This window comes from Misgurnus anguillicaudatus, chromosome 12, assembly GCF_027580225.2.
Source record: "Misgurnus anguillicaudatus chromosome 12, ASM2758022v2, whole genome shotgun sequence".
Taxonomy (NCBI): domain Eukaryota; kingdom Metazoa; phylum Chordata; class Actinopteri; order Cypriniformes; family Cobitidae; genus Misgurnus; species Misgurnus anguillicaudatus.
Window position 1 is genome coordinate 40,394,199 of NC_073348.2, and position 17,169 is coordinate 40,411,367.

Consider the following 17,169-nt stretch of genomic DNA (forward strand, 5'->3'; position numbering starts at 1 on the left):
CAGCAGATGTTTGTATGTATGTATTGTAGACTGCATGTACTGACGTGTTCAGACTTCATGTTTTATTGATATATATTTTAGCTTTTATGGGCATCACTGCATGACTGAACATCTCAACAGGTTAATGCACTAAATCAGAAAATACTTCTGCACTTTATTAGTGACGAGATATAACACAGATCTGTGTGTCAGGGTTGGGTTTTATATCGTGTAGTATGTGAAATCTCTGTCTATTATTTACAGTATTGGCTTGATCCCTCGAAAACCCTCTCTGAACACAAAGATTTGATAACAAGTAAGTATGAATATATAAGTAAATAATAAGAAGTGGTTTCATTATAAAGTTTGAATGATTTCGTGTTGTGTCTTTAATTCGGTCTGCACCACAGGAGAAAACATATCGACTGAATGATTAAACTTTCATCTTCTGTGTCTGTTAGAAATCAATGTAATTATTCTTATAAGACCTCCTGACAAAACTACTATTGATTTTTATGAAAGATAATTTTAATATGATTGTGAATCAGTAATTCCCTCCTAAGAAAAAATAAATGCATTATATATAAGTGTTTGAATATAAATGAGATATACAGTATTATAATGCTGGAGCTTTAAAGCTGTAATACATCTGTCTGTAACCTCAGGTGTTCAGGTGTGGTTACTAACAGGTGAAACTACAACTCAATTTTAGAAGAAGGTCAATTAGTCACACGTTACATCATGCCAGTGACGATGCCAAGCTCGTCACAACGTGTATTTTTAATGTGTGTGGCTCGTCATATCAAAATATGTGTTCAGCGCGTCATGTAAACTTATGTGAATCAAAATACATGCCTGCTGAAGACGCTTCCATTGGGTTTATGATAATAAAGACACTCGCTTAATTAGATGTGTAATCCGAGTTTAGTGTTAAGTGAGTGTATTGAGAGTATTTTGTGAACGTGAGCATCTCTTTTATCATAAACCCTTTTGATGCATGTGCAGCAGGCACGTATTTTGACATGATGCATGGTGCACATGGTCTACATGACGCAATGAACACATATTTTGACATGAGGCACCTGGTTCCCAAGACGCAACAAACATATATTTCAAAGTAACTCATGATGCACATGGTTTACAAGACGCAACAAACACATATTTTGACATGATGCATGATGCACATGGTTCACATGATGCACCGAACACATATTTTGACGTTATGCATGATGCACATGGTTCATAAGACGTAACAAACACATATTTTGATGTTATGCATGATGCACATGGTTCACATGACGCAACGAACATATATTTTGACCAGACGCATTATGCACATGGTTCACATGATGCACCAAACACATATTTTGACATTACGCATGATGCACATGGTTCACATGACACAACAAACACATATTTTGGCATTATGTATGATTCACATGGTTCACATGACGCAACAAACACATATTTTGACATTATGCATGATGCACATGGTTCACAAGACGCAACAAACACATATTTTGACATTATGCATGATGCACATGGTTCACATGACGCAACAAACACATATTTTGACCAGACGCATGATGCACATGGTTAACATGACGCAATGAACACATATTTGGACATGATGCATGATGCACATGGTACACATGACGCAACAAACACATATTTTGACCAGACGCATGATGCACATGGTTAACATGATGCAACAAACACATATTTTGACCAGACGCATGATGCACATGGTTAACATGACGCAATGAACACATATTTGGACATGATGCATGATGCACATGGTACACATGACGCAACAAACACATATTTTGACCAGACGCATGATGCACATGGTTAACATGATGCAACAAACACATATTTTGACCAGACGCATGATGCACATGGTTAACATGACGCAATGAACACATATTTTGACATGATGCATGATGCACATGGTACACACATGACACTCCGAACACATATATTGATATTGCGCCCCTCGGAAGAGAAGTCACCGACCGTAAAAATGTATTTATTGGTTGTTTCATTTATTTCAGCTGGACCTCCGTACACCCTTTATTTTGGGGTGAAATTTTATGCTGAAGATCCCTGTCAACTGAAAGAGGAAATAACAAGGTGTGTAACACTAAAATACACATTATACTGAGATTGAGACATTTTAATAATATCAGTTAAGCATCATACAGCTTCACTGTAAGTGTTGTGTATCTGTAATACAGTGACTCTGTCTGTGTTGTGTTTTAGATATCAGTTTTTTCTTCAGATTAAGCAGGACGTTCTTCAGGGAAGACTTCCATGTCCATTTGATATCAGCACACAACTGGGAGCTCTTGCCATTCAATGTATGTAAAACTTACAGCAAACAATCATTTTCACAAAACATGATTATAGATATATAAAGATATTATAGATAAAGTTATAGCCTAATGGTCATGCTTTAGATCTGGGCTTCTTGAATATTTTAACAGCTAAATTACTGTGAGGTAAATTATTTAATGAATAAATATACCATTTAAAGGTGACATTTGTCATATCTGTTTATGTCTCAAACTCCGGCCTTTACTTCTATTGGTTTAGCAGGTGCATATTTTAACAATAGGATTTTATATAAATTAAATCAGAGTAAAGTGTTGGATTAATCCTAACATTTATACATTTTTATTTCATGTTTATTGTCATTTCTATGAGAGTTTTGTGATGAATTGTGTCTTTGTCTTCATAGCTGAGCTGGGAGATTATGATCCATATAAACACACACAAGGTTACGTGTCCGAACATCGCTTTGTCCCGGACCAGAAAGAAGAACACGAGGACGCCATTGAACGGATTCATAAAACTCTCATGTAAGAATCTCTCTCGTGATTAAATCCATAATCTGTTTGTGAATAAATCTGATTATTATTGTGATGTCACTCATGGGTTCAGAGAATAAATCTTTGTGGAGAATAGTGAGGTCATGTGATCAGATCACATCTTCATCTATTTGTGGATGCTTGTTGGTACGCAGATGCTCTTCACTTTTTGATTTAAAGAGCTATTTAAATCTCCACTTGACTACTACAGACAGCTTGAGTCTGATGAGGAGTTCATGTGTTTGAAAGGAAAGATTCATTTCTACATTTCAATGCACTCTCGACAGAAATGCAATATAATCTACATCACTATATTATCAGTGGTGTATAAAGACCTTACATAATGAACTGAATTTTTTTATTACCTTACAATGAGATGTTTTTATCTACATACACCGCGGGTCCTCTTACATGGAAGTCGCCGTCATGTTTCTACAGTAGCTGTAAAAGGACAAACTGCTCAGCACGTTTCGTTCCTACATTGTCTCAGGCATGACATGTTTGTCTTGCTACCATATGCGTTTTGAAATTAAGGGGTGAGCTGTTAGTTGCAATTTGCAATCTCACCACTAGATGCCACTAAAATTTACACACAACACATTTAATGGTTTAAGTCGCCATGTAATTGTAATAAAAAATGTAAATTCATGTAAACTCATAATATGTTTCACTTCCTGTCACGAGGAATAGCACCAGGCTAGTGATTAGCAACATTGTTCAACTTACAATGATCCAATCAGTTCTTGATGTGTGCCAGATTTACTAAACCCTTCCAGAAGGGGATTAAACAACGACTGTCAGGATTTATTAAAGACGAGCAGTGGATAATTAGCGCTGAAATGGTGTGGTTTAGTTGTTTATGGGACTGATCTTATTGCATATGCATTTCTGGGAGTTTCCCTTTCAGACACAAAATGTATAGGAGGAGATTATTTAAATGATTCACGTGTGATTTACTTATGTTTGCGTGTGTGATATTATCGGTATTTGCGCCATTTTTTAACGCTGAAAAAATCATTAAATTATTTTGCGTTTGAAATGGCTGCAATTGTTGCTGATAGGAGGCGGTATCGCAGAGATCAGAAAGCGCATTATTTTTTTAACAAGTAACTCCAGAGAATCATATAATGCCAAGCCATTCTATTTTTTATTTGCTGGAGAATATAAAAGAGGAGTCACTAGGAGAAGTCACACAATAGCAGGTGTTTTAAAAACTTGTAAACCTTCATTTTATGTCCTCCAGATCTTTTCAGTGTACTTTGGCTTTGTTAGCTGTGATGTGTGTGGTGCTGAACTCAAGCTCATCAGGTGTTAGTAGATCACTCGCACCTCATCAGCTCTGATTATTTATGACCCTGAACTCTTAGAAGAGTCATTTTGTTGGTCATTATGGATATCAGCTGTTGCGCCTGTGTTATTTAATTTGCGCCTTTTTAGTAAATAACTCGCAGATTACCATTTCCATCGGCGCTTTTTTGGAATTGCGTTTTCACCCTAATTTGCCTCGTTTAATAAATGTGGTTTTAAGAGGATTATGGGTATTTGAGCTTTAAGGCTCTGTGCTGTATCTTCGGGAATGGCGTGGCCTATATAAGCTATCCATTATCTACTGTTTACTACATTCTTATGTTCACATCATATATGTCTCAATGTATTGGATAAAATCCAAAGATTATTTTCCTGTTATTTCCATTTTGCACTTTTTTATAATTAAGTGAACACAATGGATATCATTTAGTGGATGAGAACAGCAGGTTCATCTTTAGAAAGGTACTCCAGAGGAGAAAAGTCCCAGCTGCTAGAATGAGGCAATGATATGCAGCTACACGCACCACACAGAGACTAAATGAATGGCTTAAATGCATTTGAGTCCCTGGGGTGTCTGCAAATGATGGGGCCCGACACTTATAAAAGAGCATCAATAATCACCCCGGCCCAACCCTTCTCGCCCGCCCGCCCGCTCGCCCGCCCTGCTCCAGTCTGTGAGTGGAATTTTAATGCATTTAATTGTGTGCACTTGAGACGTAATGTTACTTTTCTCTTTGACTGATTTTGCTCAGTTTATCAGAGCTGCTGGTTTATGTTAAATGGATATAAAATCAAGTCCTGTCATACATTTTTGTTTCACTCAGAAATGCGTCACATTGTAGACATGATGCAGATGTTGAATTAAATTAAATGTGATGTATAAGAGCTGTTAAATGCATTAAAGCGTAACCAAATCAAATTGTCATCTATTTACATCCATTATATGTACAGTATGAACATTTTCCTGCACTGGAGTTTTCTGTCTGGGATCAGTAAAGTTTTATTTTACCGTTATTATCTTGTTAAGAAAAAAACTAGATGCATTTCTATTACCCTTTAAAATGCACAAATTGACATTATGAATTGAAAATACGGCCAATGGAAACACGTCACCAACACGAGGTGGTTTTTCAGGCATTTCAGAAATGATTTTGCAAAACTGCAATGGAAACAGTTTATTTACAATTTCAGGTCACCTGATGTAAATCACATAATTATTATTTGAAGATGACGCGATATGAACTAAAACCTCTCAGAAACACCTCAATACCTGTCTGCTACCAAGTATAATGTTTGGATAACACATCTCTTTTGATTTAAAATAATCTACTATTACATCCAAGAAACACCTATACGTTGCCGTTCCTACGTGTAAGGGGCTTTCCTTGCCAAAATGTTTGGATAAAACTCATACGTCTCCTTCGGTCAAAAATAATGCCTAGTGCGGCGGATGTGATTTTAGTAAACCTACCAACATCAGTCGATGTGATGTTTGAAATGACTTGAAAAACTCAATTTCAGTCGCACATCATCTGTTAATACACTGTAAAAAAATTCAGTAGAAATTACAATGTTATTGCAGCTGGGTTGCCGGTAATTTACCGTAGATTTAAATTTGTTATTTACTGGCCAGAGTTTGTTCAAAGTTAAATACATTTTAAATATTAACACGTCTTTATCTTTACAGAATAAAACTATACAATAACAGCCTCATGCAAAGCATTCTGGGAACCAGAAATCATCATCAACCTTTTTCTGTTTTTTGCTTCAGATTTTGTTTCCCAGAATGTTTTGCTTGATGCTGTTTTTTTAGTTTTACTCTGTAAAGACAAAGACTTGTAAATGTTTAATGTTTATTTAACTTTGAACAAAACGTTGCCAGTAAATAACATAAATTTAAATCTACGGTAAGTTAGATTCTACGAATTTATTTTACAGTGTAGAAGCGCTGCCATTTTGCAACATTTTTTGGTTGACATTTAAAAAATATTGCTAAAGTTTTGCCTAATCTGTAATGGAAACACAGCTTGTGTGTGTCTGCCTCAGCATTCTTGCATGAGTGTTAATGGGTTAAATAAACATGACTTTAGTGGTGTTAGTTTGAGGTTTGACCTCATTGGTATGTGACACTAGTTATTCAGTTCATGAAACACACAGTTACACATGACGTCACTTAACTTTCTGAAAGTGTTTCATGCTTAAACTGATGAAAATGAGTTAATGAATAAAATCTTTTCTTACAGCTTTAATGATTTGTTTATTTGTTTGATTGATTATCTTTATACTTTTGTTGTTTTGTTCTTCCACCTCAAATGTTTATGTGTTTCCTCAGTGTTTGCTGTGAGGGAATGTTAATGCTAATCCAGTTTATAACCCCTAATGTAATTACGTTTTTTCTTTGTAGTGTGTGTTGTTCAGTGTTTATGTAATACTGTATGTGTTGATGTTTGTGTACAGGGGTCAGGTGCCTGCTGAAGCTGAGAAGAGTTATTTAGGACTCGCTAAAACGCTGGAGATGTACGGGGTCGACCTGCACCCTGTGTTTGTGAGTAAATCCTTCACTGGACACAAAAATTATGCAATTGTAATATGCAACTGGTTTCCAGTAACTTACTGTAGATTTAAATGTATATTATTTACTGGCAACAGTTTGTTCAAAGTTACATTAAACATTTAACTTTGAACGAACCGTTCCCAGTAAATAATATACATTTAAATCTACAGTAAGTTACTGGCAAACAGCTGCTAGTATTACTGTAATTTCTACAGAAATGTTTTATAGTGCAGTACACCTTTTCATTCACATTTAGTTTTGTAGATTTAATGAAATGTAACTCTCATAGATTTAAAGATTTTTAATTTATTTGTTTATAGGGAGAAAACCAGTCGGAATATTTCCTGGGACTGACGCCGGTTGGAGTTGTAGTTTACAAAAACAAAACACAAGTGGGGAAATATTTCTGGTATGTTTGTTTAAACAGAATGGTCATTATATTATAATGTATTATATTGTATTTATATATTGGTACTTCTGTGATTTGAGTTATGTTAAAAACTGACTTTTTGTTTCAGGCCGAGAATTACAAAAGTATATTTCAAGGAAACACAGTTTGAACTGCGGGTTATGGGCAGAGATGTAAGTCCATTTTAATGTTACCATGTAATAATAAATATAATGATGAATGTGTAATTAAATGGTATGCATTGAACAAATAATGTATCACAATGGAGACTCATGGCTTGTTACCTTGCATAAACATGTTTACCAGTATACATTTTGGCTAGATAGCTCTAGTGTCAGTGTCAAAGCAAGCAAAAAAATCATATCAAAATCATATAGTTTGTCGGAGCTGATGGTGTAGTGGGCAGCGCCTCGACATGTGGTGCTTTCGCACTTTCGGCGACCCGAGTTTCATTCTGGTCATTTGCCGATCCCATACTCTTCTCACTGATAAATATAGTCAAAAATCATATACTTTATAAAATAATTGTTAAATCCATAAGTTCCACCAGTGCTGATAACTGGTTTGAAGTGTTTAATACAGAGATTCGGTCATTATTGATTCAGCGTTTAAACCTCTAGTGAGATTCTTTGAAAGTGTCTATAAACCGTTTCCTCCGGGTACCAATTTAAGCTTTGAGATAAGAGCTCTGACCTGATGTGTCTGATGTAATGAGAACCGATCAGGGTTCTGCTGAGAGAACATTGACATACATGAGAATCTGATCAGATGTTCACACAGAGCTTCTTCTTTTGTTCACAGTGTAATGAAACCTCATATTTCTTTGATGCTCCCAGTAAGACGGCATGCAAGAACCTCTGGAAGTGTTGTGTTGAACATCATACATTCTTCAGGTGAAACACATTTTAGTTGTTGTTGTTTTTTGGACATATGGTAATACTTGAACTGACACTTAACATTTCTTGATTGTTGTTATAAGATCCAGTCATTTGCTTCAGTCATCACTATTTTTGAATTTATTAAAGGTCACATAACACACGCTGTTTCTGCTCATCTCATGTTAATTTGGAGTACCTATAGAGTCTTTAGTTTGATAAGATTTATAAAAGACAGATCAGGTCTAGCGATTGTTTCCGGAAAAGCACGAGATCCCCACAGGTGTCCAGCGAGAGGAGCGAGTCTCGAGCAAACACGTGTCGATTGCCAACATTTGATGCAGTTTTACTTACCGCCTGCAGCTCGTGAACAAAAATCAGCTTTAAACAAACACACATGCAAAACTCAGCTGCTACACGGGGTAAACAAACTATATTTATTGTTTCCATAATGCTGACTTACTTGGAAAGCTGAACAAGGTTTTCTTCTCTTTACATTCAAAAACAAACTTCTTCTTCTTTCATGCCATTGTTGAGTCTTGATATAAAACAAAGCTGTCGCGTGCAGTGATTCTGTGACTTCTACTCGAAGGAACAATGATTATGAGCGTTCTCGCTCTCACTTTGATTGACGTGTGGGCGTGCTGTTCTGGAGGAAGTGCCCATAAAAGGAATATGGGGTCACTGACACGAAACAGGTACCCATTAAAAAAAAAACTTTCAGAAACTTAAGAAACATTGGAAAGCGGAGGCGTAAGTTTGGCCCAAAAATACTCCTTTCACATGCTAAACTGCTTTTTTTACACTTTGCATTTGTTTAACATAAGGATTACAACTCTTTATGTTAATAAGTCAAAATGCATTAAAAAGCATTTAAAAAAAAAAATTTTGTTACCATATAAACAATATTTCAATGTTTTTTGTGTGTGGTTTTATGTATTTATTTATTTTTTTAGATGTGTTCCACACTATTGTCAGCACCTGTTGTAATATAGTGCTATATAAATAAAATTATAATACAATAGAATTACAATACAAAAACATGTTTTATAGATTACCATCTGATACCATCATTGTACTACGGTACAGTCACAATACCTTTACGTAGGGGCTTACACTTGGGTGAAATTCGAACAGCCTTATACAAAAGAATGCATCTTAAGAAAGAGTAAAAATTCTTCCAGACTTCTTTTAAAACAAAGAAAGCTAAAAGAGAAACTTTAACGTTTGAAGTGCAAGAAGGATTTAAAGGCTTTACTGATGTTCAGAGGCACAATCCTCCCTGGAGTTTGCTTTAAAAGAGCAGTCGGTCTTACCTCGCTTTACCACGCTCAGAATGAAGGATTTCTGCTGTAATCTCTGCGTGTGAAACTGAAATTGTTTTAGAAAAGACCGAGAAAGAGAGAGAGATTTACACCTCAAGGGTAAAACTTCAGAAGTGTTGCTAGGTCACATAAAAACACACAATCATTGACTATCGGTGCTGTTTAATAACTTAACCATCCTTAGAAGATTAGTTTAACAAATCAAATCATGATGGGCAGGTGATCAATATCAGCCGGCATAACACTGATGTCTGATGTAAAGCAGCCTGGCACACATTAAACTAAAACAGGACCATCCTGATGTTATAAACAAGCTAAATCATGTTCTGTCCTCATAACACTGTGTGTTCTTCACTACCGCAAAACACAACATGTCAAATCTCTCATTATAAAGCTTTTTATTTTTCTGTTATTTGCTGAGAAAGCCTTTCGTCAGAGCTGTACTTATAAAGCTTTGAATTATAAATCTCTCTCACTAGCACAGATTCTGTCATTTACATCATTATAAAATACATGTACAAACAACAGATTTGCCCTTTGGATGTTTGGAAAGAGATCATAAAAAGATTGAAAACGAGAGAGAGAGAAAATGCACATGAATAATAATTCATCCTAAATGAAGGGTTGATGTGGCTTTTAATGAAATGTAATATTCTTCAGGATGCCAGAGAATGAATCTGCTTCATTGACCAGAAAACTCTCCAAGTTCAGCTCTCTGGGCTCAAAACATCGCTACAGGTTAGTCAATATATACGACATACACCATATGTGTATGAGACATCCAATCTTACAGCTTTAACTCTTTCCCTGACAGTGTTTTTTTTAAGTTGGCAGCCAGCACCAACATTGGCACAAACGTTTAAACTTTCCAGAAAATGTTCTTCTATAATTATATAAACATACAATATATCAAATTAAATAATAGACCTCTGCTTTCAAACAAAAAAAACTTTCATCCTATCTTCATTTGCTCTCTTTTTATCACCTCTCAAATATGGGTATGTAAAGGACTTTTATTAGAGTTTTTACAGTTTTTGGATCAGTGGATTCTTCCGAGTTTAATAAGTTGGGTAAAAGCGCCACCTAGTGGATAATAGCGGAAATATGGATAGCTGTAAAAACTCTTCATTGGCAGGGAAGTGTTTTCTCTTTAATTGATGAGATAACTTGTCAATGGCTGGGAAAGAGTTAATGTTTTTTGAATCTGTATATCGTATAGACGACTACTAAACTATCTGGATCCTGCAGCAGAATTGAATGAATGTTGATACAGAAGGATTGAATTATAATGTTGTCGTTTTCTGTCCGTAGTGGAAAGACTGCAATGCAGATCGGACGAGAGCCGTGTGTAACTCTTCCCCGACCGGACCTACAGGTGATCCGAACCCGCAGTAAGACTTATCCAAAGAGAAACACACAGCCGTCACACACAGGTGAGCGTCACGTCAATCACAACATCACATTAAACATAAAGTACAAGATAACAGATGTGTGATATTGAAGAAAAATGTGATAGCAGGCTAAATTATCATTTTTCTTGAATCAATTGTATAAAAATACACTTTAAATAAAATGATATACTCAACATAATTGTAATATTTCTAAAAAATGCATTAAAACTACTTCTGAAAGTGAACAGCCAGGTTTTAGTGTTGAATAAATCAAATCAGACAAAGTGCCAGGGACTTTATTATTATCTACATTTTTTTAAATGCGCAAGTATTACAAATAAATTGCTCATGTATTACAACTGTGATATGCATTTATCTGTGGGCGATAATTGTATGTTTAAAAAACATTTTGATGACACTAAAAAATGTCTGAATGCCAAATGAAAACCAAAAAGTAAAGAAATGTTGCTTAAACATTTCCTCAGAACTATTTAAAATCTACTGCATTCCTGTCTTTAGGATTTAAAAAGCGCCACTTTAAAATGATTAACTTAAAAGTTATCAAATGAAATTTCGACTTTTATAAGTGTTTATAAAGTGTTGAAATCATTTCTATCTGCTCTAAATGAAAGCTTTAAGATTTGAATATCAGGTGAGATGAAGCTCAGGTGTTTGCTTCTTTATGACACCGTCTTCAGTTGGCTTGTGATGGAGATAAATGCACTTGTTCTCTTACATGCCAAAAGAAAGCTGTTGAACAGAAATGTGTTTGTTTATCACACGTGATGAAACTCTTTTGTTCTGTGGATGCCGAACACTTTTACTCATGGAAACGGCCATCAGACGATAATCACTTCAAACAATAGAGCAAAGAAAAGAGGGATACACATGGACGGATTACACGAGATAAGAAATTGTCTTGGGTAAACAAAATCTGTAGATTGATGTCTTTGGTCGTGTTTGGGAAATCTGTGCTTTAGGGCGGAACAATGGAGGTCAGACGATCACAAAGATGGAGAACACGAATGGAGGACAAACCAGAACATCGGCGCTCTTACCAACAAAGAGGTACTAAACTAAAAAACAACTCACAGTTATGTTGAAAGTAGATTTTTAGTGCATTCAATATTGTGTCTTGTTGTTATCAAAGAGTCCCAAAGCAAAGCCAGAGAGCACTACAGAAGATCAGCCGGACAAACACACAGCACCATGGGATGAAGACGCTCCGCAGAGGTACAGACATGATTTTCAACTTATCACACACACAATGACACACAACTTTGTGTCCAAAAGAGTTAACAGATATTCAATCAGATTCCTATAAAAAACTGAACAACTAGTAGCAGATGGTACTGTTTGAAGACATGTTCATGTACCATCATATTTTCAGTGTTACTCCAAAGACAAATGCAATTTTGCATTTGGGCTGTCAGTGAAAATTTAATAGATGTCTAACCATGGTACAAAAATAAATGAATTATGGTGCCATAGGATATAAAACTGTATTTATGTCGGCATAGATGAATAATAAGAGTTCAGTACATGGTAATGACATATCATTCATAAGCCTCAAACACGATTGTTTCCTCCTCCTTGTGTAAACCTCATGCATGCAAAAGACCAAACCAAACACAACATAACACCAACTGTGACGTTACAGTCCAGATGTACACCCACAACATTAAATTACACATTCAATTAAGTACAATATTGTTACAATGATAAAAGCAAAGTTGTGACTGCCGAGTTAGTGTTATATGCTAGTTAATGCTATATGCTAGCGTTTAGGCTGAAGTTGACGTTACAGTTACGTTTTGCAGGTCCATACTGAAAAGAACACAAACTAATCACTCAGAAACGTCCATTAACAATCTCCAAACTATTGATTATTACTCAAAATCTGATACAGACTCAAACATAAGATCTGTTTACACACACACAGAGCTACTGAAGGAGCTGCTTTGAGAAACAACCAATCAGAGCAGAGCTTAATTTTACAGTTTTTTACAGATGCTAGGACACATTTCTCAATACTTAGGTCACTTTTGCAAAACTCTTCACACAGTTCTCCTAACCAACTTTCAGCTTGCCAAAGTAGTTCATTTCACATTCAAAATGCACTACAACTACTAAAACACTTTATTCAGGTTTAAAATCAACTCATTCTTTCGGAACACTAGCAAAGATTGACAGCCGACAAACACACTTTGTCATCCACAAAACAATCACCTAAAAAACATTAACAACATGTAGCATAATACAATGTTTTCTTGTGTAAAACAAGGATGCATCTCTGTTATAACTCACTGCAATATATGTTACTGGAATGAATCAGACATGATGCAGAATTCGTCAATATTTTATGTCGGGTTTTTTTTTTTTATTAATTCTAAAATACAAGAATTTGTATACACACCATACACTGATATAGATACAATAGTAATGCTAATCTACTCGGCTGTGGACAGCTGTGGGTGGCCCAATTGTCCAATTGTTTTTATAGCATTTAATTTTAAGATTTAAAATATATTTCATTAAAACATTACTGTTGAAATGTAGCAAATTGCTGTCTAATTCAGTTTTGTATTATGTTATTGTTTTGAAAATAAGTTTAACAGTTTTGAAAACAGTAAGCAAGCATGTGCAAATTGGCCTGTATGTATAAAAAGTTTTGGCAGTCGTTGTGTCTGAATGAGAAAAGAATTCATGAAATTTGAGAGATGTAGTCATTGAATGCATTTTGTGCCAAAGCAATGATAATTCATCCTCAGTTTAGCCCACATAGACTTCTGTTCTCTGTGTGGAGAGTTTTGCAGGAGTGGCCTAAGTGTTGAGAAGTGTGTCCTAGCGTCTGTAAAAAACTGTAATAGACATGTAAAACTGACTCTGGATCATTTTTGCACTTAATAAAGCCACATACCTTCAGTGTAGATATCAGAGAACAATTTAACAGATTAATAACATGCAGTCTTTGGCATCTTTAAAATAAATAAATAAATGAAAGCAAACAGCTTGTAATCACTGTTGACTTTGCTTCCATGATGAAATATCAAACATCTCTAAAGTTATTTAGTCAAAAACCACATGTAACCAAATTCAAGTTTATTTTGGCTAAAAGTGCGTCACTCATAGCCGGACTATATTGGATCTATAGTTATCCTATAGGCAGTAAAATGACGGCTATTGTTTTCTGGGACTGCGTCCACATATACATGGTAGGGTCTGAGCTGGTGCTGTTTTGTAATGACCATTGTTGTGTTGTTGTAAGATCACACTAAGCTGCCCTGTCTTTGTTTTTTCTCAGTGGACTTTATAACTCAGTCAGCGAGCGGAACAAATCTCCCAAATTCCCAAAAGTTCACAGACGTTCGCCTTCAGGTGGCAGTGAGAATGACAACACTCAGTCAGCCGGACGCAGGTGCCAGAATACAAACTTGAGGATTCATGACTCTTGCGTGCGTGTGTGTGTGTGTGTGTGTGTGTGTGTGTGTGCATCACTGTCTTTTCTCTTTATTTACTCTTTATTATTATAAGTGACGTTCAGTGTTCATGCAGATTTCTTTTAAACATCAACACTTAGTCCTGAAACACATTTGCTCCCTCTGCTGGAAGAAAACTGCAACAAAACTTCTTTGTTACAAAATATCAGTCGAACAATGATTGCTTTGTAATTCTCTGTTTTCACGTGTTATATTGTTTCAGTAAGAAGAAGCAAAGTACAAAAAACATATTTCAATTTCCTTTTAGTCCTATTAAGATAATAAAATAAAATATTTGATATATAAATACAAGATATTTGGAAAATATATAGGAAATGTCACAGAAATGGTGTTAGTGATCAGAATGAAGCATTGAAGAGAGTCGTCTAATAAACTGATCTTTCTCAGCTAATCTCTTATAGTTTAATAACAGATGAGTTTTTTCTGGTTATAAATTTGTGCCTGTGAGTCCCTCGGGTGAGGATGAAAGAATAAATCAATCCTGATGAATCTTTAAATGAAAGCAGCTCAGTGTTTCTCTTCTGTATCTCAACAGGAGAGGTCACAGCGCTGAAGACCAACAAACCAACAAACACCACAGGAGAAGGTTTCTGTCATTTACTCATTTCTAAAGAACTAGATTTCAACAACTTCAAAACAATTCTGCTTTAAAAAAAAAAAAAAGAAGCAATGTCCTTATTTATGATGAGGATTGCGTGCTGTTCTTGTAAGGATTTTAAAAGTGTGTCCCAAGCACATAAAGATTTTTTCCTTTGTAAATAATGCGTCAGAGGATTCATTTGCATACAGCAGTTTTCTCCTTTCATTCTGTTGTCAACCTTTAACCCCTCCAATTTGTCCCTAAGGTCCCGTTCCCGTGGTAACACCAGCAGTGGTAGCGAATCCGAGAATTCCAACAGAGAACGTCGTAAAAAAAGAAACCGGTGAGTGATTTCACCATCAGCATCCTGCTAAACCTTATAACTTTAATGTCACTGATAGTCTCACAATTCAATTTGTTGCAGAAATACAAAATAAAAGCCCTTCATCTGCAATCTTTACATTTTCTTTTTTAATATTTTCATGCATTTTTCACAACAATCATTATTGTGATATTGAAAAAAACGAGTACTGGTGATGTGTGTAAAAAAAATTGCTGTCCCATCCAGGTCCCATCAGGAGAATGAGATGATCGACTCTGGACCGCAGTGGGAAGTCGTTCTCCGCAGACAGAAAGAAAAATCGACAAACGATTCGAACCAGAGGCGCTCGCGACACCGCTCAAGATCGTAAGCAATATATGGATATTGTCAAGAATGGAAACGGCATTAGATTTTATTTGCACTTTACACATCTCTCCTGTACTCCGGCACTGTGTAAACATCTGTGTTGAAATGTTTTCTTCTCTCATAGACGAAGTCCTGACGTCCACGCTAAAGAGCAGCTCTGGAAGCACATACAGTAAGTGTGTTCTCCTGATCTCAGATCAGATATATCTGAAGGCCTACATTCGGTCATATTGTGATGTTTGTGTGCAGGAAAGATTTGGTTGATCCATCAGGACTCTCTGAGGAGCAACTGAAGGAGATTCCATACAAGAAAGTGGAGTGAGTCAAATCATGCTTTCACACAGAGATTACAGAAAATGCAAGATCGTTTGATTTTTGGGTCATTTACACTGCCAATGATTTTACAGAATCTGTGCATGCATTCACGCACAGACTGTAAACTCTTCACAGACATTGACATGTCTCACATATACGTTTTTAGAGACTGACCCATGATGTTTAAATGTTTCCCTTATGAAAGTCATGTTAAATGAATGCATCTCCACTGTAAGTACAACTAAGCTGTATGTCATGTTTTTGGGGTTTGCAGTAACCCGTGGCGGATGTGAGGAGACTCAAATTGAAGGACTAATTGTAATGCACCATCTGCACATATCTGATTTCAGAACACAAGGTGACCCCATCAAAATCCGACATTCGCACTCTCCTAGGAGCTTCCGGCAGTATCGGCGATCCCAGTGTTCGGATGGAGAGAGATCTGTGCTCTCGGAGGTCAAGTAAGTCAATCATTCATCTGAGAGTATCACATACTGACACAGTCATGACTGTTCTCAGACCAGATCAGTGTTTTTATTGTTTTTCTCAACATTCATGTTCATAGCTCTCGTACTGATCTGGTGCCACCCCTCCCCGTCACACGAACCACTGATGTTCCTGGTTCCAGCTTGACCCCTGCACAGGTCAGTCATCCCATGTCTTGGCTTTCATATTATGACTGATTTGCCAGCGCATTAAGCAATGGTATAAATGCTGTAACTTTAATGGTGCGTTCACACCAGATGTAAATGAAGCGAATAAATCACGCTATTCACACGTAGTTGGAGACTTATACATTTTGAGTTTACTCCCGTCATTCATGCATGAAATTCAGGCGTGAATACGCTCAGTTTGCCAGCTTTAGCTAGCTTGTAATCTCAATATGTATATATAGAGCTTAAATTGAGTAAAGAGCATTTTTATAAGCATTTTGTCCTCCATTGTATTGTATTTCTGCCTTCGCTTACTACGTCATAATCACGTCACTACTAGAGCAAGCTCCTGATTGGTTAACGCGGCACGAATATCTGCCAAAGTTCTGATTTTTCAACTCAAGCGATTCGTATGAATCACACGTTACGCATGTCAAACGCCTATAACGTTAAATTCGCTCTGCTTCATTCGCGTGAAACACTGCAGGATGTCTATCAAGTCTTTGCATTGACTTCTCATATAAATCAGTCGTGCTTAAGGCTTCATTTGTGTCTGGTCTGAAAGCACCATAATGCTGCATATACACCAAATGAAGCATCGCGTTCCTCGCTTTAAATTACTCACGGTATTTAACTTCGTGTCATGCCAGTTTTTGCTTGAATTGAATATTTTCAAATTGCGCAAAAACCGTTTTAGGTGAAGAGCGTGTTTTCGTGGCAAT

General features: G+C 36.2%; 1 protein-coding gene across 1 annotated transcript in view; it reads left to right on the forward strand.

Moving 5' to 3' along the window:
• epb41l4a (erythrocyte membrane protein band 4.1 like 4A) overlaps positions 1 to 17,169 on the forward strand; it is a 36,526-nt gene that overhangs the window by 18,209 nt on the left and 1,148 nt on the right. Inside the window, exons 3-22 of the mRNA XM_055207388.2 lie at positions 244 to 295; positions 2,034 to 2,112; positions 2,242 to 2,339; positions 2,720 to 2,840; positions 6,615 to 6,702; positions 7,032 to 7,120; positions 7,230 to 7,293; positions 7,922 to 8,013; positions 9,981 to 10,058; positions 10,632 to 10,753; positions 11,692 to 11,779; positions 11,864 to 11,944; positions 14,016 to 14,129; positions 14,747 to 14,797; positions 15,057 to 15,134; positions 15,360 to 15,479; positions 15,604 to 15,651; positions 15,729 to 15,797; positions 16,145 to 16,255; positions 16,360 to 16,438. Coding sequence (XP_055063363.2) covers positions 244 to 295; positions 2,034 to 2,112; positions 2,242 to 2,339; positions 2,720 to 2,840; positions 6,615 to 6,702; positions 7,032 to 7,120; positions 7,230 to 7,293; positions 7,922 to 8,013; positions 9,981 to 10,058; positions 10,632 to 10,753; positions 11,692 to 11,779; positions 11,864 to 11,944; positions 14,016 to 14,129; positions 14,747 to 14,797; positions 15,057 to 15,134; positions 15,360 to 15,479; positions 15,604 to 15,651; positions 15,729 to 15,797; positions 16,145 to 16,255; positions 16,360 to 16,438 — 1,722 coding nt within the window. The remainder of the gene's footprint in view (positions 1 to 243; positions 296 to 2,033; positions 2,113 to 2,241; positions 2,340 to 2,719; positions 2,841 to 6,614; positions 6,703 to 7,031; positions 7,121 to 7,229; positions 7,294 to 7,921; positions 8,014 to 9,980; positions 10,059 to 10,631; positions 10,754 to 11,691; positions 11,780 to 11,863; positions 11,945 to 14,015; positions 14,130 to 14,746; positions 14,798 to 15,056; positions 15,135 to 15,359; positions 15,480 to 15,603; positions 15,652 to 15,728; positions 15,798 to 16,144; positions 16,256 to 16,359; positions 16,439 to 17,169) is intronic.